Consider the following 16732-nt stretch of genomic DNA (forward strand, 5'->3'; position numbering starts at 1 on the left):
GTGGTAATTTGGGGCACAGCAGGGGTAGGTCTTAAAAATTCTTTGGCCAGCAGGAGGGATCCAGAAGAAATTGGACTCTTCCTTCTGTAGCAAGGAGGAGAGGTTTGCATCTCTCATAGGGTGTTTAGAGATGGGGCTGCCAAACCTCACCATCATTGTTTTAAGAAGAGCCGAGCCAGAGCCAATCATAGGCTTGTGTTTCAGTGAGGCTCTGCTGCCTACTGTCAGGCCACTCCGCTGTAGTTATGTTACATCAGCCAGGTTTACATGTAAGGCTCATAGAATACAGCGTATTTTACTACACAATGGGAGGGTCCTATTCCAGGATGTCATTCGCCTGTGGGAGCCTCAAACCCCAGGAAAAATAAGATCCTATTGATATTAGATTGGGCTGGACATCTATCTGGCCTTAGAAGCAGAGAGTATGGCTACTCATGAACAATACCACAACTTCGACGAATAAGCAGTCGTAAAGTAGCCAGCCATTCCTGATACGTTTTGTATCACAGAATCATAGAAGACTTAGTTCATTAAATCCCAAGTTTTCAATTTTTGCAAATATTTCAGCAACATACTACGTACTTCGAAGTTAATGCAAGTGGCATAATTATTGATCCATTTTGGCGTTAGTAGTATCCTCTGTATAAGATGGTTGGGTGTATGGGTTAGCATAACACAGTGCCTGGCAAGCCGATGGTGCACGCTGCAGTGGAGAGTGAGGCTTGGCAGATACATCTGTCACAGTCAGGTAGCGGATAAGGATGCTGCTCTTTCAGCCAACGTAGTTCTGCAAGAAAAGGAAGTAAATGGCAGAGCTGTTGAAAAGAAGGTCGTCTTCACTTGGAGACTTGAAAACAACTTCAAAGGAAGAGTCTAGCACACAAGTCAGCCATTGTGCCCCTTTTCCTTTTGTGACCCGCTTGCATTTTCACCCACTCTAGGACTTGATTCTTAGGCTTCCCCTTCTCTTCTGGATTACCTCAATCGGCAAATGTTGTAAGGCTTGTGAAACCTCCTCCCTCTGTCCTGACCTCATGGTGGCTTTCAAAGCACTGTCTGTCCCCATCCTTGCTCTCTCGGCCCCTTATCTGCTGGTTTGTTTCTGCTTTATTGTCTTCCCAGTGTGTCCTATTTATGCAGGAAGACTCAAATGTGACCCACTCTGGGTGTGTGTGCCGGAAAGCACTGTATCCTGTTCCTCCCTCTTCTATACCACTGTCCTCCACAGCCCATCAGTGTCCTGTGTGACCATATTGGCCACACTCTGGTCAGCTCCTTGCCCTCATCTTGTTCAGCTTCCCAGCAGCATCTCATGAGGTTGCCTGACCTCTCTGCTCCAAAAGATGGCCTTGCCCTGCCCTCTGTGGCCTCAGTCTCCTCCTTGTTCCCCTGTTTCCTGGGTGCTGCTCCTTAGCCCCTGCACCCTTGGTCCCTGCTCTACCTTGGGGTCTCCCTTGTTGCCCTGTCCTCTGCTTGGATGATCTTATCCAGGCCTATGACCTTGAATATCCTCTAGTTGTTGATGATTCCTGATTTATAACTCAGGCTTTGTCTTCACCAGGAGCCTACTTGAAACCTTCACTTGGGGTATGTCTGCCAGGCCCTTCAAGGTAGACCCAGCCTGTCTTGACTTTTTCACCCTTGAAATGACCTCTTCCATACTTTGTCTTGGTTAGAGGGACTGTCCTAAACAGACTTGCTCAAGCCCTAAACTGAGTGTGTCTCTTACCCTCACTCGTCCCCAGGCTCTCAACTGACTCTCTGACCTTGTTGAGTCTATAGTAGATCCTGTCCTGAGGGTGCTCCACTTCCACTCCAGTTCCCTGCACCTGGGAAAGCCACAGAAGCTCACATGGGAGATTCAGAGGAAGCTCTTGGCTTCAGCCCTGGCCCAGCCCTGGCTGTTGAGGCCATTTGGAGAGTCAACCAGTGGATGGAAGATCTCTGTCCCGCCTTTCCCTCCCTTCCCTCTATCACTCTGCCTTCTGAATGAATAAATGCTTTTTAAGATCATGCCCTCATTCTGCTGCTATCCCCTAATACCTACGTCTGTTTGCATGTCCTGCTCAGGCCGCCTGGCCTCTCAACATGGTCTCCTGTCTTTCATTGTCCATCCTATCGTCTTTTCCTACAAGTGACCTTTTAAGCTATCAGTCAGGTCATACCACTCTCCTGATAGCTCTCAGTAGCTTCCTATTACTTTTAGAATAAAAACCCTTTGTTTTTGCCACAGTCTGTGGGGCCTTAAAGGTCCGGTCCATAGATGCCCTTTGACCTCTTCACAGCCCCCTTGCTATGCTCGTCGGCTCCACCCGCTGCAGCCTTTGCCAGCAGTCTCCCTGGCCGTCCTTCCTGAGGGGGTGTGTGGCTTGCTCTGTTTTGCCTTAGGTCTTTGCTCCCATGACCTTTCTCCGCAGAGGCCCTCCCCCAGATCACATGTACCCCCAACCATGTTTTGCTCTAAATTTGTTCTATTATTTCCTGTTCCGTCCAAGTATCCGGCATTGTTTTTTTACTCACGTTCTTACTGGTGGTCTCTCTCCACTCGTGTAGAAGCTCCCCGAGTGCTGTAACTTTGCTCTTTCTCATCCCTCTGGTACTGACATTAGGATTGGCACGTATGGAGCAATCCTGTGGCCATCTCTGTTGCGTGAAAGCCTGCTGGACTGGAGGGGTGTGGAATAGTGTCGGTAGTGTTGTGTCTCTTGAACATCAGTAAAGAAAGCTAAGCAGCAAGGACGAGGCGGGTTTTCCTGTCCAAGCAGAAACGCTCGCGTCAGGGAAGGTGTTGATGACGGTGCTGATGAGCGCTCTGTTTGCTACTGGTGGAAATGTCAAACGCCTAAGCTTTCCCAAGGGGTGACTCATGGGTGACTTTTACCCGAATCTTTTGTAGTGTTTCCAGTGAGTACTCTCCCCTCACATACATATCCCAAATTATTTTGTCAGAGGAATGCAATCATCTTAGTTTTCCCCTTTCTTCTTTAGAACTTAACCTGGCTGCACCCTTGTACAATAAACGTATGAGGCGAATCCCAGCAGCAGGATGGTCTTGACACTGAGGCTGGGCCAGAATGTCGATTCTGGATCCCGCATTGGTCCCACTGCAGTGCATTGAAGGCCATGTGCAGAGCGGCTCTCTCGGGTGGCCCTGTGAGTCCCCCGGAAGCTAGGGCTGGGAGAGACAGGTTGTGCTGAGTTGGGTCCCACCTGCTTTGAGGTGGGGATCCTGTGACCTGTCCTGCCAACGCTCCAACTCTCGTCTTAGAAGTTCAGGCCTAGTGGGCAGACTCTCTGGCCTGCTCTCTTCCTGATTGGCATTGAATGAAAAGCATGGCAGGTCCAGCCCCATGGGCATTTCCCCCTGCTGCAGCCAGCTGGCCTGCTGACACCTCCGTGTCCTCTTGTGTCAGTGCCCGGCACCCAGCCCTCCCTCCTCTGGACCCCAGGAAGGAGGGAGGCTCAGCTTGATGGCTTCACCTGTGGTCCAGTCTCTTATTGCCATGTTTCTGTCTGTTCTGGAGGTGTGTTGCTAAGACATCTCCTTAAATGGTATTGCTGTGTGGGTTTGACAGTTAACTTCCCGCACCACCAGGGAGTCACCCACCATGTTCACTCTGTACACTGGGCCATCAAAGGACCGTACACACACCATCAGTCACAGGTCGCCTAACAATGGGGATACAGCCCAGGTAGTTTTGTTGCTATGTGAGTGTATCATACTGGCTGGTTTGTAAACATAGCTGGTGTCCACTGCTAAACACCAAGACTGTCCTCTGTCCCCCTGGAAGTAGCTATGGTTGGTTTTCACTGATATGTCCTTGGGTGGCTCACAACTCTTTGGCTTCATGTCTCTGAGAGCTGGGACCTGGGATAGGATGCTTAGCCAGTAGGCTGAAGGTTGTTGAGAGTGGTGCTGAGAGCTGAGGGTTGGGGCTGCTTTAGTATGCAGCCTCTATGGGGTTTGACAGGCCCTGACTGACCATGGACATTGTGGTTTTCTCCCAGTGCAGGCCTTTGGTGGAACAGGCAGAAGGACAGATTTGAAGTCCTTGGTATCCCATTGCAAAGCCCAACCTTTGTTTCCCCTCAGAGCTGGGTGGCAAGGGAGCAGATGGCTGCCATAACCTGCTGGAAGCAGAGGTTCTAAGGAAAAGCCCCTTCCCTCTCAAAGGGCTGAGTGTGGCCTCATTGTACTCATCCCTTCTTCCCCTTATGCTTCCTAGAGAAGCAGAGAGGATGAGTATCCAGCAGCCTGTGTCATGGCTAGAGCCTGGGGGAGACTTGGAGCCCCTTTGCTGGTGGGAACCACGGGGACCACAGATACCCGTGCAACTAGTGAACTTGTGCCTTCAGCCCAGCAGCCTGCTTTGCTCAGCTTTCCTTGATCTGTACTTTGGCACTTTCCTGTTCATCGGTCCCTGGAGGCTCACGAGAACCCTGCTTGAACTGAGTCTCCTTCTTTTGTTTTTCCTCTGGCAGCTAAAACTTTGGAACAAGTACCGAATTTCCAACATTCCATCACTAATATTCCTAGACGCCACCACCGGGAAGGTCGTGTGCAGGAATGGGCTGCTGGTGATCCGTGATGACCCCGAAGGTAAGCACCTCTGCATGTCTGCTTGTTTCCCCATTCTCCCCTGTGTACCCTGCTCCCACCCCTCGCTGCTGGAGAGAGCGTTGGTGAGATATATGCGAATGTGTGTTTGGCGAGAGCACAGACTTGATAAAATTGCAGTATTCTGTAGATTGAAGCTAAGATTCTTAGAGGCACTGGAATGCCCCTTTAGGGGCTTGGAGGGCCAGAGGAGCTGGAACCCTTGTAACATTCTACTTTGAAGGCTGAAGGAGACTGCTGAGAAGCAACCAGAAACCAGACCCTGACTTCTACTATTTCAGTGGCAGCTCTCAGGCAAAAACAAACAAACAAACAAACAAAAAAACCCACAAAAACAAAACAAAACAAAACAAACCTTCAAAATAAAAATTGAGCATCTGTTATCCAAAATACTTAGAAACAAGTGTTTCTGGTTTCAAGGTTATTTTGTTTCTAGGAATATTTGCTTAGACATCAGCAGTTAAGTATCACTAATCAGAAATGTGAGATTTCCAAAATCTGAAACTTAAAAATATATATATATTTATTTGAGGGACATGTCCCAGAGGCAGGTAGAGAGAGAGTGCTCCCATCTCCCCATTCACTCCCCAAATGCCTGCAGTGGCCCAGGGCCAGGCAGGGGCCAGTGGCCATAGCTAGGGACCTCAGGTCTTCCATGTGAGTCCTCAAACCAGCACCACTGCTTCCTGGGATACCCATTAGCAGAGGAGGCTGAACTGCAGATTGAAGACAGGCCCTGCCATGGGGGGTGCTGGCTGGATGCCCATCCTCTAAAGTTCAGGCATTTGGAGCATCCTGTAAGCTCCTTAGATCCTCGGAGTAGGAGCACTCAGCCTGTATTCCCACAGCAAAGTCTCACTCTCTATGTGGCTTGGTTTTGAGACCGCCTACATCCTACAGGCCTCCGCCATATTGCCTTGCTGGCCAGGTCCCTGGGAGGCTGCTCAGGGTCTGTACTCTGCTGCTTTCCCCTCGGCACTGGAAAGATGAGGGCTGTCCCTCGCTTCCTGATCCACATAGAGAATTCAGTCCTGGCCATGGCTTATCCAAAATTTCATGTGCTTCAAGGAGCCGGAGTGTGATAGAACCAAGTCGGCATCCCTTGAAGTTTCAGCACAGACACAACTCTGTAGTGATGTACATGCCCAGGCCCGTCCTCAGAGCTTTTGGATTCTTAAGTTTCAGGGTAGGCACGACCACTTGCTTTAATGGGAAAAAAACAAAAGCAAAATACCGCATCTGTGCTTCTCCCTCCCAGCCCCCAAAGAATTTTGAGGAAGTGGGCCCTGTTCTGTCAAGCCAGGAGCATTACTTTACTCCTGCTTGGAGCTTACGTGTGGTCAGGACGTTGGCCATGTGCGTGGGTTGGTGTGTTTCTAACCTTTCTTTTTTTCTAGTTGAACTCTTCCTTGGCTCCTTGAGCCCCAGCTCAGACCAATGGAATCAGAATTTCTGGTGTGTAAGGTCTGGGAGTATCAACTTTGTAAATTCCCCAGTTGATTGTAGAACACAGTCAGAATTAAGAACCACTTAGAGGCAGGGTAGGGTTGGAGTTATATCAACTCATGGTCAGTATTGTTGACAGGGATCTTCCCGAGTTGTGTCTGTGCTGAAACTTCAAGGGATGCCGACTTGGTTCTATCACACTCCGGCTCCTTGAAGCAGGGATCTTCCCTGCCGTTGGACTTACCAGGGAAATCTGTGATGCTTGGTTCTGATCATACCTCCTCAGCCGTGCTGCCATACCCCATGATGTGGGATATGCCCCCAGGAGACAGACCTGGTGAACATCAAGGTTTGGGAGCTTTGTCCTAAGAGGAGGTAGGGCTCTGTCAGGCAGCAGCTCTACTCTCCTTCCTGTGTTAGCTACAGGTCCCGCAGATGTGCTGACATAAACACGGTGTTTGGTGATAAAGCTGTCTAGCCTGCAACTCTGAGGCCTCCCGGGTCTGTGGCCCGTAATGAAGTCTTCACTTTCTCACCATCTGTCTCCTATTTCAGGTCTGGAATTCCCTTGGGGACCCAAGCCTTTCAGGGAAGTCATTGCAGGGCCCTTGCTTAGAAATAACGGGCAGTCCCTGGACAGCAGCAGCCTGGAGGGGTCCCACGTGGGCGTCTATTTCTCCGCGCACTGGGTGAGTGTTGGCCCCCTTTGGCCCCCTCCACCATAGTCCAGATGAAGAGCTCAGCGAAGTCAGGACATCACCGCCAGCCCCTGCTGTGGCTAGGTTCCGGAGGTGTGACTGCTCAAGCAGGAATGTCCCGCTCTCCTTGCCGACTGTGCCTCATAGGAGCTTGTGCAATCAGCACTTACTGTGACTGATAATAGCCTAAAAAAAGGAGTTCTTTTGACTGATTTAAAAGGCTGTTCCTCCTCACCTATCTGGCTCAGCCTTCTCAGGCATCCTTGGACATTGTTTTAAGTGTTGCTGCCTGCCAACTCCCTTGTGGACCGGGAAAGAGCCTGTGCTGAGTGCTAGCCATCAGGAAAAGCAAGGCTATTTCCAGGGTTTTGCTGTCTGCATCCTCCCTGGGTCCTGCTTACTAGACTGCTGAGGAGAGCAGCTGGGGGATGGAGAAAGTTTGTCCACAGCAGGGTCCTGGCATTGTCTTTCAGTGTCCACCCTGCCGGAGTCTCACACGGGTCCTGGTGGAATCCTACCGGAAGATCAAGGAAGCAGGCCAGAAGTTTGAGATCATCTTTGTCAGTGCGGACAGGTAACGTACGCATGGACACGGCTTCCTCGTTGGATATAGGTGGTTAACGGCTGTGCCTTCTGCCTTCCTTCCTGCCTTCCATGTCTTACTCTTGGAGGTGGAGGATCGGGGATTATTGGCAAAGAGATGGACACATTTTTCATTTGCTCACTTAATTGTTCTGAAGAGCTGAGAAAGAAAGCCAGGTCTGGGTTGTTGGGCGTGAGGGCTCGATTTCTGATGAGAGGGTGGTGAAAGGACACAGGGTGGAAGAGCTGGAGTCGTGCTTCAGCGACCCTGGCTTGGACAACAGTGCTATCTGTCATTCTCTTACTTTTGCCCCTGCACTTGTCTGGGGCCTGTTCGAGTGCATGTGAACAGGAAGCATCAACATGAGCAGGCCAGAAACACCCCGGAGCAAGTTAGGTCCTCTCAGCCTCAGCTTCCCTTGCTGCTCGTGCCATGCCTGGCATCCCTCGTCAGTGAGCTTCCTTCATCTCAGAACTCCGACCCCAGTTCAAAGTCGCCAGATCCCTGCCCTACTCAGTTCCCGGCCCATGCTTTGCCCCACTGCACCGTAGTACTCTCTCAGAGCATGTGAATGGGCAAGCTTGAAGGCAGACGAAGTAGAGTGATCACTGTTGTTTTGTTCATTTGTTTTAAACCTTAAGCAATCTGTGGAGATACAGCTTGCATACAATAAAGTGTCTGATTTTGGGTTCACTGAGCTTTGGTTTACGTGCATGCCGTGTAGTCATCATGGCCGTGGTGCAGCTGTGGGCCATTTCGATTGCTCAGAAAGTGCTGTTCTGTGCACCTTCTTGATCAGCTCCACTTTGGTTCTCAGGCCCACGAACCCCTGCTGTGTTTGCTGTCATTCGGTTAGATGTTGATTTCCCAAAGTTATTTATTCATGGAATCAGAGATGTCTGTTTGGTTTAACCATGTCCCTGTACCTGTCCCTGTCCCATCCACAGAATAGAAGTGTCACAGAAATCATAGTGGCTTTGCGTACCTAAGCTCTTTAGAAAAATCAAATCTGCACAGTAATTAAGTGTATACACACCAAATGCCAGGGCACTTAGCTACATGAAACAAATAATAACAGATTTAAAGAGATAGACTCCAGTACAATAATAGTGGAGGACCTTAACACCCTATTAACCTCAATGGACAGATTGATGAGACAGAAACTCAGCAAGGAAACAATGGAGTTCACCCAGACAATGGAACAGATAGACTTAATTGATATTGAGAGAATCTTTCATCCTGAACACACAGAATACACCTTTTTCTTTTCATCAATACATGGAACTTTCTCCAGGATTTATCACACATTATAGGCCACAAAAACAAGCTTCAGGGAAAAAAAAAGAAAGAAATCATACCATGAATTTTCTCACACCATGCTGAAATGAAACTAGAGGCCAACAAGTGCAAATACCCCCCTCAGATATGCAAGTACGCGGAAACTGAGCAACATGTTGCTACGCTCATTCAATATGTAAGATAAATAGATATAGAGGTAAACAAGTATATACATATATTCTCATGGGTAAACTGTAAATGGAAAAGAGTCTACCGAGAATTGAAGATGCATTGCAGTATGCAACTCTACTCCTGCATAAAAGGAGGACTCCCAATGAAACTGTTAAATACACCTTGACAATAGGATACTAGAATTTTTACCATTGTCTGTACCTGCAAAACCACAATGCACTTATATAGCAGAATGTTGCACTTGTGACTGTTGATGAAGGACTATACTACTGTAAGTGTGGGGGAGAACAGTCGGGACAGGAATGGGGGCGTAGAGGGGGGAATCCCTGTGCCTATGGAATCATATCATAAAACATTAAAATTAAAAGCATACACGTATGCAAAGAAAAATCAAATCTGTCTGTATTGAGAGACAAAAAATAGGCATGAATATATTCAGTAAGGTATAGCGGGAGTGAGCACTAAAACAGCCTTTTTTTCTTTTAATTATTTATTTGTTTATTTGAAAGAGAAAGATCTTCCATTTGCTAGTTCGTTCTCCAGCTGGCTGCAACAGCCCGATCTGGACGAGGAGCCAGGAATTCCGTCCAGGTCTCCCACATGGGTGACAAGGACCCGTGTACGTGCTCCAGCTTTCACTGCCTTCCCAGATGCATTCGTAGATACTGTATCAGAAACAGAACAGCCAGGACTCGAACCAGGATTCTGCCAACATCTCAGATGCCAGCATAACCTGTGGCACCACAGTGCCAGATCTGCCTTCTATATGGACATCAGAATGGGTGGAATAACATACTTCTGTAGCCTCCAGGAGCTTGGAGATTAGAAACCCGATCGGTAGAGGCTGACATTGTGGCCTAGCAGATCCCATTGCTGCCTGCAGTTCCTGCCTCCCTTGTGGGTGCTGGTTTAAGCCCTGGCTGCTCTCCTTCCGTTTGAGCTCTTTGTTAATGGCTTGGGAAAAGCAATGGAAAATAGTCTGGATCCTTGGGCCTCTGAACTCAAGTGGGAGACTCAGATGAAGCTCCTGTGACTCCTGGCTTTGGGCTGGCCCAGCCCTGGCCACTGTGGCTATCTGGGGAGTAAACCACAGAGTGAAAGATTCATTCTGTGTGCGTGTGTCCCATTCCATGTCTGACTTTCAAATAAATTTCAAAAGGAACAACAAGGCCTGTTGCATGGTGTACAAGATGCGGACCAGTGGTGGTGCCTTTGGGACTAACAGACCCTTGTTCTGCCTATGTGTCTCTAGGTCAGAGGAGTCCTTCAAGCAGTACTTCAATGAGATGCCGTGGCTTGCCGTCCCCTACACTGATGAGGCCCGGCGGTCACGCCTCAACCGGCTGTATGGCATCCAAGGTAGGCAGGCCTTGCAGGTCCAGCTGCTTAGGGCTCGCTGGATGAAGGCCTACTCAGACTTTCCATTTAAAGGAAAAAGAACATCTTTATTTCCAAGAGTGTTCACATTCTTCATCAGCTTAAAATTACTCAGGGTGAATTTTATGGTATGTCAATTATCCCTTATTACAGCTGAGCTTTTAGAAAGCCATAAAAAATACACTTATCCTAGTGAGAAAGGGATGCTTCACCCTCTGGCACAGTGCATTCTAATGTGGTTGCTCTGGAGTGCACCTTCCCGAGGAACTTGACCAGAAGCCTGTCTCCAGGCTTTTCCTGTCAGACAGACCTGAGAGTGAGCTTTGGTTCTGTTCCTGGGAGTCCTGGAACCTCAGTTTTCTTATCTGTAAAAATGGAGGTGATCAGTCTCTATCTTTATTTTTTTATAAAGCTTTTTTTTGTTTTTAAAGATTTATTTATTTTGTTTTATTGGAAAGGCAGATATACAGAGAGAAGAAGAGACAGAGAAGAAGGTTTTCCGTCCGATGGTTCACTCCCCAAACGGCCACAACGGCTGGAGCTGAGCCAATCTGAAGCCAGGAGCCTCTTCTGGGTCTCCCATGCGGGTGCAGGGTCCTAAGGGCTTGAGCCATCCTCCACTGCTGTCCAGGCCACAGGCAGGGAGCTGGATGGGAAGCGGGGCGGCCAGGATTAGAACTGGCGCCAGTATGGGATCGCAGCACATTCAAGGCGAGGACTTTAAACTGCGCTATCACGCCGGGGCCGGGGCTGATCAGTTTCTGTCTTGAGGAGTTGCGGGGGGTGGAGGGGGTTGGTGGGTGGCATTCTGCATGAATAGGTAACACATGAGGTGCTTCTTGTGGATTCTCCAAGCTTGACTTGAGGGCTGATGAGACAATTTCCTGAGAATGTCAAGAATTAGGACTTGCAGTGCTCCTTGTCTTAGAATGGGGCAGGAGAGTGGAGGGGAAAAGTCAAAGTTTACCCACAAATCCCACAGCCTAGGGCTGGTATTGTAGCATAGCCCGTGGAGTCACCACCTGTGTTACTAGCATCCCATATGGGGACTGATTGTTGAAACCCTGGGAAGTGTTCCAGCAGATGGAAGATTTCTCTCCTTCTCTCCCTCTCTCTTCCTCTCTCCCTCCTCTCCTCCTCTCTGTAACTCTTTTAAAATAAATAAATCTTTTTTCTAGCAACCCATAGCCTGTTAGGAAACTCCTTAAGCTCTTTACCAGTTAGAGTAAGCCTGTGGCTTTGGAGCAGAAGTTTCAAACATCAGTGTTTGGTTTAAAGTCATGGGCGTTGCCTGGAGACCTGTGAAAATGCAGATTTGGAGTCAGTGGGGCAGGGGAGCTTGCCTTTCTGGCCAGCTCCCAGGCGAGGCCCATGCTGCTGGCCCAGGGACCACGCTTGGAGTATTCATAGGCTGGATCAGCTAACCCTCTAAGAATTTTGGAGCCTCATGGCTCGGGTTAATAACAAGGTTAAAAGCAGTCCCCATCCCCAAAAGTTGAGTGGTGTGACAGTTTATTGGACCAGAAGGAAAGGCATCAAAGTGGTGACATAAGCGAGGTGCCAGGGGCCTTGGGTGGGTGCCATGGGACAGGAGCTGCCTTTTTTTGAGTGAAGCATCAGCATGGTGCTAGGCCAGCAGTGTGGTACAGAGCATTGAACATGGGCTAAATTAGAGTTCAGTCCCTTCATTCCTGTGTGCATTCAATCCCGATTTCTTAACGAGAACTGACTGGATGCCTTTGCATTCCCCCAGCCATCAGAGGCATAATCTTGAGTAAATATAGATAAAATTCCTGCCTTTGTGTGCAGCTGAAAGTTCTAGAGGTGAGACTGGTCCGTCAGTGGATCACTCTACAGATGGAGCTGTGACTATGATTGCTCCGAAGGAGAGTCCCAGTGCTGGGGCCATAGTGGGGAGATCAGAGGAGGCTGAGAACACTAGCAACATCATGCACACCGGGCCCTGGCGATGAGCATTCCTGGAGAAAGAACCCGGGCTGGTCTTGATGTGCAAAAGGGCTGTCTCCAGCCCCATGGGGAATAACAGGGAGAGGCAGGCATAGGGGGTGAGGGGCTCAGAGCATTGGCTCCATTCCTTATGAACTTTGCAGAAAAGTGAGGGGATGTGCTGTGTCTTGACCTGGCAGACTCAGGTCCTTACCCAAGCAGTGAGTGTATTACCTTGGAGAGGTGGGACCGGCACAGTGTAACTTGTTCCGTGGATAAGCAATTCTCCTCTGCCCCTGCAGCTACCACCACTGGGCTGTTCCTTAGCATTGATTTCTGGCTTAGGACTGGAGTCCCATGGGCAGGGGGAAGCTGCAAGTGAGGTGCACTGGATGGCTAAGGGGGACTCGGGTCTCTGCTGAGTGTCACCAGGTATGGCTGTCTGCATACAGCTGCACTTTGCCCTTCTCATTACAGTGGATTTTTCACCCCCTGCTCTTCTGTTCATCTTGAACCTGCCTGGATTTGTTTTGATTTCCACTCCCCTTAGGTACCAGTGGATGTCTGATGTGTATGCTCCTCTGACCAACCCCGTTCATCATGCTCTGCCATCCCTCGTGTCCCCTGCCAGTTTGTGTGTGTAATTGTGCTCCAAACCTGACTCTGGAGTGTGGCTTGGCCTTGGAGTCCATTCCCACAGTGTTTTGGGAAGGATTTTAGAGGTTTAGGTTAGGATGACTGCCACTTGTCCTGCCCCCACCAGGCCAGCCCTCCTGGCCCAGGGTGCTGTTTCTTGCTCCTTTCCATACTCACTGGCACCTCCCCCTGTGTAACCCATCTCCACCTCAAGCAGGTCCCAGCCTACAGATCTGTGGCCTTGGTCAAGTGAATTAAACTTCTGTTTTATCAAAAAGATTAAGAAGTTTCAGTGGGGGTGGTCACAGAGTAGGCAGCTTAGTGAATATTTAAGATAAAAACAAAAATTTGATCCTGCTACCTAAAAAAAATTATGTATCAAACAGCCTAAACAAAGGCAACCAGCAATATTAATTACATGTGTGGCAAGGAATCCACGTCATCGATGGAAAAAGCTCTCTCCAAATACTGGTTTAAAGGGAGAGTAAGGTGCTGTAGTAGAAAATATATACAAGGTACTAAGCAGGCAACTTAAAATACACACCAGCAGTGTGGTTATGAGAAAACACTCAGCATAATTTCATAACTTATGAATGAAAACACAGAATCACATTTGCAAAGCACTCCTCCACCTCCCTTGCCAAAAAAAAAGGAACAATCCCCCATGTAGGGGTGAGAGCAGCCTGCTGGTGGGAGTGTGAAGCAGCAGCCCCAAATGTCTATACAACCCTGGATTTAGGACTCCCACATGCAGGAATTCGTTCTCAGGAAATTACTGTACAGCAACCACCAAATGCTGAGCTTCTGGTGACGCGCAGTGGGATTTTGCTGACGTGTGTGTGTGCGCGCGCGCGCGCGTGTGTGTGTGTGTGTGTGTGTGTGTGTATGATTTGAATTTCATTGTGGGCCATGATTCTTTCTTTGCCTTATACAACACAGTCCCGCCTATGTGACCACTGTTAGCAGTTTTACAAAACTTACAATTTCTGTGCATGACCTTGAACCCCAGCTTCATTTTCTTCCTCATTTTCCCCTCAGGGCAATATTTTCATTTGTTTTTATTGGATTTGATCATACATTTTTAATGACTCCTTACGTCCTTTCTGGGAAAAATAGGTGGACTGCATTGACCTGCGTAGGAGTTCCAGCTCACCATGAAGACCCCTGCAGCCGAGCTCTGAGGGACATCAGTAGGAGCCCCCTCCACCCCCATCCACCGGGCTGTCCTTGACTGGATGAGATGTTTACTCAGGGAAGAATGAGGAGCAGAGTGTAGAGAGCCAAAAGCTGCTGGTGGAACAGATGTCCCTTAGCAAAAGGACTGACATGTAGCCCAGAGGGGGAAGTGGGGCTGAGACCCCCTCCCTCAGGGGCCTCTCCCCTGACAGGCACTGTCTTTCCAACACCACTGTGGAGGGGCCCAGTGTTTTCCTCTCTGAGAGAGGATATGTAGTGAGCTGTGTGATGGTGGGTGGTCTGTGCTGAGACCACAAGTTCCCCTGAAACAAATCAGTTACCTGTAGGTGACCTTTGTAATACATGGGCAGTTCTGGGGCACAGCCTGTACCCTGCCGTGCTCTGTGAGCTGCTCCTGAGGGCCCTTGGTGGGCAGGTGACATGTACAGCATTCTTCAGGAAGGATCATGGAGCCCTGAGCAGCACTGCAGAGATTGTAGGAACAGCCTTAGATTGATAGGGTCATATCTGCCTTCAGCAGGTAAGGGAGTGTCCTTTTTGCTTTGGCAGGAGTGAGCATCTAGGCTTGGCAGGTGTAGGGGGCCTGGTGGTAGGGGGTGACCCTGATGGTAAAAGAGGCAGGTGACCACAGAAGTGGGAGGAAGACCAGGCCTGTATCGAGTACAGCTGTCCCTACCGTGGCAGGGTGGGAATAAGAAGTATGTACCAGGTCCCGACTATGAGGAGTATTAAAGCTGCTCCTGGAGATTGTCCCCAGACAGGCAGCGGGTGAGTCCACAGTGAGAAAGGCTGAGCTTCCCCTGGCCCCAGGCTCTGGGCCATGGTGTCCCCTTCAGCCCTGCCCTACATCCTACACCTCCTCATCTTCCTCACCTGGCCCCCTCTGCCACCTGGTGTAATCTCTCTCTCCATTTCCTGCTTTCTCACTGTCTGGTCTGCAGTTTCTCCCTGGCAAGTTATACCCATTGGCTTATGTCACCACTGACTTTATGAGTAAACAGGAGCTTTCTCAAGCCGATAAGCATTTTAAGGAATAATCTGAATTCGGAGAAAACTGTCTTAGATCTGTTGGATCAAGAAGACTCCTTGGAGGAGATGGTTGTAGAACAGGGTTTAACAGAATGGGTAGGGTTTAGATGAGGGATTTGAGACATTCCAGACCAAAGTCCAGAATGACTGCGATGTGCTAGGGGGCAGAGTTGGGAAAAGGTTGGTGAGGCCTCATCACCGAGGTCTTTGGACTTGACCCTTTGGACCCTTGGTGTCTTTTGAAAAGATATTGATGGAAGGTCAGTGCAATAGGGGACGTCTAGGCTAGACTGAGCGAGAAATCTTTGAGGCAGGTCACCCACTGATGTTACTGATGGGCACAGTGAGCAGGCAGCGTGACCGGGCCTGGAACTGTGGCTCAGCGTGGAACCATGTGACTGTGTAGCTCACACAAGCCTGACAGCAGGGAGAGCAGCTGCTCCCAGGGCTCTGGGCAGCCCTGGGACGTGTGGCCCAGACCCCGCCTGCCTGCCTGTGCTCCCTCCAGTCCCTGCACCGTCACCCATTGTCTTGTGCTTAGGAGTGCCTGGGAGTGAGGAGCAGGGGAGTGGCTGCTCCATGTGCTGTGAGCGTCTGGGTCGCAGGCAAAGCGTTTGTTGGGAGTTCTCTGCAGTGGTGTGCCTTGTACAAATGCCCAAGTACAGGTTTAGAACACTGTTGGGGGAGTTTTTGTCTCCTCTCCATCTCTGACCACCAAAACAGAGCAACATCCACAGCCTGACTTGAGAGGGGTGCAGGGTTGCTGAGAATCTAAAGGTCCTTCCCAGGCTGGTCTGGGGTCTGTCTTTCTTGCTTGCTTTCTCTCTCTCTCTCTCTCTCTCTCTCTCTTTCTGTTCCTTTCTTTCTCTCAGAGAGATACACAGAGAGGAGGAGAGACAGAGAGAAAGATCTTCTGTCCGATGGTTCACTCCCCAAGTAACCACAACGGCTAGAGCTGAGCCGATCCAAAGCCAGAAGCCAGGAGCTTCTTCCAGGTCTCCCACGTGGGTGCAGGGTCCCAAGGCTTTGAGCCGTCCTTAACTGCTTTCCCAGGCCACAAGCAGGGAGCTGGATGGAAAGCGGGGCTTCTGGGATTAGAACCAGCACCCATATGGGATCCCAGCGCGTTCAAGGCAAGGACTTTAACTGCTTAAGCTATCATGCCGGCCCAGCTGTTGGTTTCTTACCTGTCATTGTCTCATCCCCTTCCCCCGCTCCCCGTCTAGCCTCTCCTCAGTAGCCAGTTCTCCCACATTCGCTTTGTCCCCCTTTCCCCAAGGCCCTTTCCTTCACCAGACTTCGTCAATCAGCAGGTGTGGCCCAGCCCCTCTCCACTTGGTATTAGTGCCACCCTGGCTTCCCCCAGTTCTGTCTCTCTTGTCCTGGGGTTTTGCTCTTTGCCTCGTTGTTTTTTTTTCTTTTTCCCAAAACCGTTAACTCATTCTCCCCTCTCAGCTGTAAGAAACGTCTCATCACCCACAAGTTACTGTCTACCTCTCCCAGGGCTGCCATGATAAGGCACCTCAGTCCAATAGCAGGCAGACTTTGTTTCCATAGGGCCAGGAAGAATGGGAGCCAGGCGCTGGTTCATTTGCTGCCTGGCTTGTGGGCAGTGGCTTTTTGCTGCGACCTCACAAGGTGGGAAGAGGGAGCTCTGCTAGTCTGCTCCTGGAAGCATTGGCCCTGTCGGACTAGGACCTCCACATACGGCCATGTTGGGGGTTAGACTTT

General features: G+C 49.7%; 1 protein-coding gene across 1 annotated transcript in view; it reads left to right on the top strand.

Moving 5' to 3' along the window:
• NXN (nucleoredoxin) overlaps nt 1–16732 on the top strand; it is a 161215-nt gene that overhangs the window by 131299 nt on the left and 13184 nt on the right. Inside the window, exons 2-5 of the mRNA XM_004593946.3 lie at nt 4483–4600; nt 6620–6753; nt 7236–7336; nt 10068–10174. Coding sequence (XP_004594003.2) covers nt 4483–4600; nt 6620–6753; nt 7236–7336; nt 10068–10174 — 460 coding nt within the window. The remainder of the gene's footprint in view (nt 1–4482; nt 4601–6619; nt 6754–7235; nt 7337–10067; nt 10175–16732) is intronic.

The sequence above is a fragment of the Ochotona princeps genome, chromosome 17, assembly GCF_030435755.1.
Source record: "Ochotona princeps isolate mOchPri1 chromosome 17, mOchPri1.hap1, whole genome shotgun sequence".
In the NCBI taxonomy this organism is placed as follows: Eukaryota; Metazoa; Chordata; class Mammalia; order Lagomorpha; family Ochotonidae; genus Ochotona; species Ochotona princeps.